At 45.2% G+C, this 9,479-nt stretch overlaps 1 protein-coding gene across 1 annotated transcript; it reads left to right on the top strand.

Moving 5' to 3' along the window:
* Positions 1 to 928: 928 nt before the first annotated feature.
* On the top strand, positions 929 to 5,733 carry Rpl26l1 (ribosomal protein L26 like 1). Its single transcript, XM_027424817.2, has 3 exons — positions 929 to 934; positions 1,395 to 1,856; positions 5,422 to 5,733. The coding sequence occupies exons 1-3, from the start codon at positions 929 to 931 to the stop codon at positions 5,449 to 5,451; spliced, it is 498 nt and encodes a 165-aa protein (XP_027280618.1). The 3' UTR covers positions 5,452 to 5,733.
* The last annotated feature ends 3,746 nt before the right edge of the window (positions 5,734 to 9,479 follow it).

The following is a 9,479-nucleotide window of genomic DNA, read 5'->3' as shown; positions in this document are numbered from 1 at the left end:
AGGAGGACATGCATGAACTATGTTCATATGCAAGCATTATGATGGAATAGACTTGAATATCCATGGACGGAAGTTCTGTAACCAGGATGCTGAGAACAACTGTGCAGTACATACCCATGCGACTTCTACAGACTCCTTTGTTGAGGGCAGTGGGATGGAGTGTTGGGGAGAAACTAAATGGACATCAGCAAGGAAATGGGACTGCACGTGGCTCGGTGATAGAAGTGTTACTGGGAAATAGAGAGTGGGTTTTAGTCTTACTGATAAAATTAACCTTTTTTTAAACTTTTAACTAATGTATTCCATCTTTCAAAAAGAAAGACATGATTTTAATATTACTTAAAAATATGTTTAAGGCTGGGCATTGGTGGCACTCACGTTAAATCCCAGCACTCAGGAGGCAGAGGCAGGCAGATCTCTGTGAGTTCGAGGACAGCCTGGTCTCCAGAGCGAGTGCCAGGATAGGCTCCAAAGCTACACAGAGAAATCTTGTCTCGAAAAGCAAAAAAAAAAAAAAAAAAAACAAAACAAAAAAAAAACTGTTAAAAAAAAAAAGTAGGCAGGCAAGCCTCCGTGTTAATATGGTTGTAACAGACTAGGTGGGTTTCTTGTTTTTATCGTTCTCATTCTGCAAGGGGTCTTACACAAGCTGGCTACAAGTCAGGGGGTCAAACACAAACAGTGCAACGTGTACACTTGGAAATTGTAGATTGTGAAAGAGTACAAAGGAGGCCTGCAATAAAATTAATTTTTAAAAACTGGATTCAGAATGAAGTTGAAAACCATCTCATGGGTAGGCAAGCTGTAAATCTCAGCTGCTACCAGGAGGAGAGGGATAGAAGAATCCAGGGAAGGGTCCAAGAATGCAGGCAGACTGGGTAGTGGAGGTCTGAAAGCAGCTTGTGGGTACTGGTAGGGGCATGGGGAGATGGAGGTGGGTGGGATGGTGATGCCCACGGTGTCAGCATTTCAGCTGGTTACTAAGGATCCTCCCATTCCTCTGGTATTTTAAACTTTAAGGAGGGTGCTTCCTTTTTTTGAAATTGGTGTGTTATGAAGAAAACAAGAGGTGGGAGGCCGAGCTGATCTGAAGGGAGAGTCCCTCCTCAGTGGCCTCCGAGTAGGCTAAAGCTGTCTGTCTACCCAACAGAATAGGACCTGGCTGTTTGTTTTGTTTTTGAGACAGCGCCTCATATAGTCTAGGCTAGCTTTGAACTTTTGATCCCCTAGGCTCCTCCTCTCCAGTGCTGGAATGACAGGAATGAGACACTAGGCCAGGCTAGAAAAGGTCCCAAAAATCTGGATTCGGTCTCCAGCACAAAACCGGAAACTGAAGCCAGAGAAGCATCGAGAAGCTTCTGTTGCAGGTCCTACAAAGCATTCCCATCTTTTAGGCCCTAAGACTTACGGGTTCCGGCCTGTGGCTCTGCCCACTCCACTACTGGGAGAGACCAGTGCCGAGACTCGACTCCAGCCGCAGGGGGCGCTGTTCCGCTTCCCTGCAGCAGGAAGCGGAGCCTCGTATCCCTTCTGCGAGTGAGCCACGGGGAAACGTCATATCCGGTCCTGCGCGCACTGCACCGGAGCCGGAACTGGTGGGTAAATGGTGGCGGTTTCTTCAAGACCCCTTCTTGGATAGAGAACTGGCTCTTCCCTACCTCCTGCGACGCTCTTTACAGGGGATCACCGGGAAGTTCTACCGCTTGGTGACTTCGGACCGCAGCATAAGCCTCAAACGCTACTTCAATGTCCACTCTCACATGCTCCGGAAGACCCTGTCTTCCCGGCTATCCAAGGAACTGCGGCAGAAGTACAACGTCCCTTCCGTGCCCATCTGCAAGGACGACGAGGTCCAGGTACATCCAGGAGTCCTCGGATTCTAGTTTCCCCAGAACATATGGCTCAGTCACCCCCTTCGCACGGAATCCCGGAGGAGTCACATACCCCAAGACCTGAGGAAGGCGACAGAGTTACGCAGACGTGGTAAATGAGAGCAACTTCTGTGTCTGTGCTGCCTCAGAGCGTTACCTCGATAATAGTGATAAAATATTATGCCAAGGCTGCAAACATCTGCTTTTTCAATTTAGCCCACTGGCCTTTAGTTTGCTAAGTGTAGCTCATGATGGCTCCTTGAGCCAGTCTTTGAAGGAGAAGGTGCTACAGTATCTCTTGAGTTTAGCAGAACTAGTGGACAGAGATATGAGGGAGTCGACCATGCAAGGATACCAAGATGTGACAGAAATGAGTTGGAAGCAGCAAATCAGAGATGGGAAATGTCCAAAGACCATATGTTCCCAGTGACTGGAGCATAGGGTGTGTCAGGGCTGTAGAGGATGAAATGGGCAGAGATTAGATTGGTTGCTGAAAGGGGGACTATGTACTTAGCAGGCATTCATTGTTCTGGACATAAGCTATGAACAGGACTGTGGAAGCCTAGACTGCAGAGTGAGACTTTTCTCAAAAGTAAATAAATAAATAAATAAATAAAAGTTGCCTGGACTGTGTTCTGGATCACTTGTGAATGCCCTTGAGTCTCATCCCTGTCCCTGCTGCCTCGTAAAATCTGCTTTGAGCTGAGATCACCTCTGGCTAAATCCAGTGGCCATATTTATTACAGGTGGCACTACCATAGTTGAGTTCATGCTTGCAGTTGATTGCAACTTCTCAGACTCCTTTTATGATTAATTTTTTTTTTTCTCCCTACGATCCCGGAGTTCATCAAGGCCTGGGTCTGGACTAACATTCCTCCTTGTTTAGTATTCTCTCCAAGCTTTCAATGTATGTTTTGTGATAACAACTCCCAACTTGCCAGATCTCTCTCCTAGCAGGGCAGGGTCAATACTCATTGAATAGGAAAAAAATTATCAACTAGATGAATATGAAAGGTACGATAAAGGAGATTTTTTCAGTATATATGAGGTATGAATTGTGTTTTCTTTTAGATATGAAGAAACTGAAACTCCAGTTAAATAACTCAGAACATGGAATCAAGGATGACCATGATTTCTGAGTACGGGAACTACAGGCATGTACTGCTGTGCTAGACCTATGCAGTGCCAGGCATGTGCATACTAAGCACACTCTCCGCCACTGCCTCCACTCCCAGCCACAGGTTAGTTTTGTGTTTGTAGTGCTAGGGTTTGAACCCAGGGCCTTGTACATACTAGGCAAGTGCTCTTGCATCCCCAGGCCCATAATACAGTTTTTAAATTGTGGGTTTGAAATGGATGCATAGTAGTCTTTTGGAAATTTCTTTTCTTTCTTTCTTTCTTTCTTTCTTTCTTTCTTTCTCTCTCTCTCTCTCTCTCTCTCTCTCTCTCTCTCTCTCTCTCTCTCTCTCTTTTAACAGGGTTTCCTCTGTGTAGTCCTGGCTGTCCTATAACTCTATCTGTAGATCTGGTTGGCCTTATACTCAGAAATCCTCCTGCGTCTGCCTCCTGAGTGCTGGGGTTAAAGGCGTGCACCACCACCTCCCAGCTATAAAATTTCCTAAACACATTTTCTGTTTAGATGTTGAAATCTAGACTGTGGCTTGGTGGTAGAAATCCTAATGTGTAAAACCCTGGCTTCTGTCTTGATATTTAGGGAATGATTATATTCTACTAATTTTTAAAACATGTATTATTTATTTGTGTTATGCGTATGGATACATGTGTGCCACAATGCACATATGGCGGTCAGAGGACAACTTGTGGGAGTTCTGTCTAGTGTGTGGGATCCAGTAATCAAACTTATGTCTTCAGTCCTGGTGGCAATGGTCTTGGTGAGCCATCTTTCCTGCCCTATAGTTTTCAATCTCAAGACTTCTTCTGTAATGATTATCCCTGGCTGAGAAGGATTTTTCTTCTTCCTTAAGTAAATAAATAGAGGTGAACAATCTCTACACAACCAACCATAAGACAAGTATATAGCACAAAAAGTCATCTCTGACTGCCAAGTCTGCTTTTGTTCAGAAGTTTGCATGTTTAGCCCATGTGTTCCTGACAGCTTCCTCCATGTGTTGTGCTGTCCTAGATGGTTTGAGGATGTGACAAATGCCTGCAGGTCAGCAAGGCAGTCTAAGTGTACAGAAGTGAGCATCTTGAGCTACATCAAGCAGGGACAGCATAAGAAGGCATGTCAGGACTGTCTGTATCATGGGAGTGACTAAGGCCTAGAGACAGGCTAGGCAGGCTCAGTGGCATCAACAAGAGTCTACAGCAGTGGTTCTCAGCCTGTGGGTCGCAAGCCTCACAGGAGTCACAGATACTGTATCCTGCATATCAGGCATTTACATTATGATTCATAACAGTACCAACTGTTATGAAGTAGCAATGAAATAATAACATGAGGGACCATATTAAAGGGTCCCAGCATCGGGAAGCTTGAGAACCACTGGTCTAAAGGCTCTTCTGTGTTGTCATTCTTGATGATGGCTATCACCCCAAGTGGGCGGCAAGAGGGCTCAGGCATTCTAAGCATCACTTGTCCACTAGAAAAAGTCCTAAGAGAAAAGGGCAGAGCTCTCTTCCTGGGCATCCCTACCCAAGAAAGATGTGCTGTTCACCTTTGAACTCTCATTTCACACTACTGGAGTTTTCTTCCCTTAGTTTCAGATCCGTAAACAGAGTGGTTAGGGTCCTGTCTTCATAGTTCCTGTATTATTGCCCAGTAGCTAGTGAGAATCCATATGTTTTTAAAATTTTTTATTGAGCTATACATTTTCCCCCACTTCCCTTTCTTCCTCCCCTCTCCCCTTCAGCCTCCCCCCTGCCCGCCATGCTCCCAATTTACTCAGAAGATCTTGTCTTTTTCCCTTCCCTAGGTGGATCCATGTATATGTCTCTTAGGGTCCTCTTTGTTACCTAGGTTCTCTGGGGTTGTGACCTGTAGGCTAGTTGTCCTTTGCTTTTTACCACCAAATAGTACTCCATTGTGTAAATGTACCACATTTTCCTTATCCATTCTTCAGTTGAGGGGCATTAGGTTGTTTCCAGGTTCTGGCTATTCTGTATAATGCTCCTATGAACATAGCTGAGCAAATGTCCTTGTGGTGTGAATGTTCCAAGATTTTTTTCTAAGCAGTGTATCTTGCCAGCCAGAGATGTAAGCAAAATTTCCATCCATAACCAACACATTACTGAACTGTGTAAATAGTTCATGGAAGCTGGGCGGTGGTGACGCACACCTTTAATCCCAGCATTCTGAAGGCAAGTGGATCTCTGTGAGTTCGAGGCTAGTCTGGTCTACAGGCTCCAAAAGCTACAGAGAAACCCTGTCTTGAAAAACCAAAAATCAAACAAACAAAAGGTCTCATGGGAACCTCAGGGAATCTGAGGTCTTGAGCTTGGCTGTCAGGAGGAACCCGAGGGAGGCTCTGCTGTGGGGGGTTATAAATGGAGATTATAAATTCCTTCCATTTAAAACTCTGTCTCCTAACAGGTAGTTATCACCAGGCTGGAACCAGACTAAGACAGGAAAAGAATTCTTCAACACAAAGCCAAGTCTCATCAAGTTGGAAAGAGAAAGGCCACTGTAGGGATCTCATGGAGGATGCAGGAGTGAAATGAGCTGTCGTGCACCCAGGGCTAACTGCAGAGGCCTTGTCTTGTGCCGGCTTCTTTGAAACTTTTCAAAGTGTGTCTGATGTGTTTCATTGTCCACCTGTTTTGCTACTGAACTGTCACTCTGTAAATCTCCTTTTGCAGTTTTGATAATTTATGAATAAAAATTGGAACTATTTCCCAAAGTCAAGTGGCATTTACATTATTTTATAAATGAAAGCCTTCTCATCCACCAGCACAGTAGCACTGATAGGCCTTGCTCTTTGCTCTGGCAGAGGGGGGGAGGGTGGGGCTCTGGTTTTCTGAGGCAGGGGGTTGACTGATTGCTATTAAGATACCAACTGGCACCTCAGCCCACTGAGCTCCCGCTGCTGTTTCCCGGCACACCCAGCCTGATGATCCTCATGCTTCCTGGCTGCTGTTCCCAGATTCCTTCTTTTGTGTGCCCCGACCCCCCTTGATTTTTGAGCCAGGGTTTCTCTGTGTAGTCCTGACTATCCTGGAACTTGATTTGTAGACCAGGCTGGCCTTGAATTCATAGAGATCCACCTGCTTCTGCCTCTTAAGAGCTGGGACTAAAGATGTGTGCCACCACTGTCTGCCTCCCATATCCCTTAACCAGATGAACCAGGCAGGTCTCTTGCAGCTCCTTGCCCAGGCTCCCTTTCCCAAGGTCTAGACTTTGTAAATACGTTTTTTTCTAATTGAAGTGTTCTTCCACTGGAGCTAACTCAGGAACTAGCAGCCTGTGCTGAGATTTGACTCTGAGTTTGTCTTTGTGCTTTTAGTTCTTAATCCGTTCCAGCATTTTTCATGTGAGATTCCCATGAATGCCTGTTAGGCCCGCTTGCATGGCATCCTCACTCCCCTCCTGTATAGGCCTGAGGCTGAGGCTTGAACTCCCTCCTGCCTTTACTTGTATGACTCCCACTGGCACGTGGGTTCCATTAAACTTCAAGATTGAGTTTCTGGCTGAAGTACTCCCACCCCAGGAAGTCATCCTTTGGTTAGAATGTATTAAACAGCCCCTTTTCCTTTGCACACTGGAATGGAACTTGGGGCCTTGCACATGTCAGAAACATGCTGTACCATCCAACTCTGCTCTCTGCTCTTTCTCCCTGTATGAAAAACTATAACAATAAAAAGCAAGAACTGCTCTTTCTTGATTTAATATTTAATTGCTGTAATTTTTAGGTAAGGCCTCACTGTGTAACTAGCTGGCTGACCTTGAAGTCATGCTCCTCTTGCCTCAAAACGTCAGAATCACAGGCAAGCAGTGCCCATCTTTAGCTGTGAAAATTAGCAGGTCACCAACGCCACCTGACTGTAGGAGTCACATGTTTGTTTCTGTTAGTTTCCACCCTCTCACCCGAACTCCACTCCTGAGTGCCGTGTGTGTGTGTGTGTGTGTGTGTGTGTGTGTGTGTGGTGTGTGTGTGTGTGTGTCATGAACTTGGATAATTTTTTTGTTTGTTTTTTTTTTTGAGACAGGGTTTCTCTGTGGCTTTGGAGGCTGTCCTGGAACTGGCTCTTGTAGACCAGGCTGGTCTCGAACTCACAGAGATCTGCCTGCCTCTGCCTCCTGAGTGCTGGGATTAAAGGTGTGCACCACCACTGCCCAGCATGAATTTGAATAATTCTTAAATCCACACAGACTTGGTTTGTGTCTAGAATATATACTCAGTGTACAGAGTGGTTGCCTACTACACCAGAGGTGTAACTTGATGAGTGAAGTCAGTTGTTTTTGAGTATTTTGAGATTTGTGTTAGTATAGGTGTTTTGCCTGCATATGTATGTATGTATGTATGTATGTATGTATGTATGTATGTATATGTGCACCATGTGCATGCAGTGCCTGAGAAGGCCAGAAGAAGACATCACAAAACCCAAAAGGGTTGTGAGCCTCTGTGTGTGTGTGCTGTGAATCAAACTGGAGACTCTAGAAGAGCAGACAGTGCTATTAACTGCTGAGCCATCTCTCTAGCTTCGTGCTGGTTATTTTCTATTGAATTTTGTCTTCATTCTCAATCAGCTTAAACCTAGGAGTCCAGAAGTTGAGTAAAAGTTAATATCCTACTAGACTAAGTTTACAGCTATATGAGTTCTTTAGAGGAACAGAATCTATAGAATGAATATATACAAAAAGGGCATTTGTTAAGTCACTTACACAGTATTGCCTGTGCCATCAAACAGTGGCTGTCTTCACACTGGAGAAACAAAGAACCCAGTAGCTGCTCAGTTCACAAGATTTTCCCTTGGATCTCATTTCTGGACTGCCACCCAAGGGTTCCACCCTCTTTTATGCTGGGTCTTCCCTCTTCAAATGACTGATCAAAGTAATCCCTCCCTGGTGTATCCAACTGTCTCTCAGTCATTTGCAGATTCAGGCAGGGCAACGACCAATGTGAACCATCACACAGCCTGCAAGCTTAGGAAGCAATGGTGCTCAAAGCTGTGGCTGCTGAGGGTATGGTGGCTGGAGTGTAACATGGGGCTGTGTTCCTCCATCCCAGATTCCCACACAAGCACACAGAACCCAGCATATGCCATATTCCCCACCCTAACATGGTTTCTGGCTGAGAGACACACTGAAGCCATAATGGGGTTCACCTCCTCAATGGGCATACACCTGCCCAGTTGGGTCTCAGAAGGCCAGCAGGCACTATGGCTTTGTCTTAGTGTCTATTGCTGTGAAGAGTCACCATGGCCACAGCAACTCTTATAAAAGAAAGCATTTGATTGGTGTTTGCTTACCGTGTCAGAGGTCTAGTCCATTATCATCATGGCGGGAAGCATGGGGTAATGCAGACAGCTGAAGAGGTAGCTGGGAGTTCTATCTCAGATCCACAGGCAGCAGGGAGAGGGGCGGAGAGTGGGCCCAGCTTGGGTTTTTGAAACCTCAAAGCCCATCTCTAGTGACACAGCTACTCCAACAAGGCCATACCTCCTAATCCTTCCAAATAGTGCCAGTCCCTGGTAACTAAGCATTCAAATATAGGAGCCTATGGAAACCATTCTTATTCAAACCACCACCGACCTCTTGGGAGGCACTTGGGTTAATTTATTAGAGTGAGTTGTAACCTTTGCCTGTATGTCAGAACATGTGCTGAAAAGCACAGGAATGAGGTGGGAAAAGCACTGTGCCTGGCACACCGGACTATATCTATAGTTGCTGCCAAGGAATGCAGGGGCAAGCTTGATGCCAGCAGGACAGACATGCAGGACTCCTGCAATTCACTGTTTAAAAAAACCTTGAAAAAGAAAGCAGAAATGAGGTGGAGAGTTAGTTCAGCAGTTAATAGCACTCAAGGTTCTTACAGAGGACCCTGCCCCCACATCAGTTATGATCTCTGACCTCTGCAGAGGTACACAAATCTCACATGGATACATATACATGCATGTATATACACATAAAATTTTTAAAGTCTTTAAAAATATTTTTTTAAAAAAAGAAAACAATCTGGGTAATGGTGTTAGCGATGTAGCACATGCCTTTAATCCCAGAGGTAGAGGCAGGCAGATCTCTGTGAGTTCCAGACCAGTCTAGTCTACAGAGCTAGTTCTAGGACAGCCAAGGCTATACAGAGAAACTCTGTCTTTAAAAAAAAAAACAACTAAACAACAACAAAAAATAGAGATGTTTGTAATCCCATCATTCAGGAGCTGTAGACAGGAAATCACAAATTGGGGAGCACCCTGGGCTACATAGCCAGTTCTATGGCAGCCTAGCCTATATAATCAAACCAGTCTCCTCTCTCTCTCTCTCTCTGTCTCTCTCTGTCTCTCTCTCTCTCTCTCTCTCTCTCTCTCTCTCCCCCACACACACCTTGAAGATTATTATGCTAAATGAAATAAACCCACCATGGACAGACAACAGCGTGTGGTTCCTCTTTTAGGGGGTTCCAAACATACTGAGAAAGTAGAACAGTGGTTGTC

Source organism: Cricetulus griseus, chromosome 7 (assembly GCF_003668045.3).
Source record: "Cricetulus griseus strain 17A/GY chromosome 7, alternate assembly CriGri-PICRH-1.0, whole genome shotgun sequence".
Lineage (NCBI taxonomy): Eukaryota > Metazoa > Chordata > Mammalia > Rodentia > Cricetidae > Cricetulus > Cricetulus griseus.
This window is presented reverse-complemented; position numbering and strand designations above follow the sequence as displayed.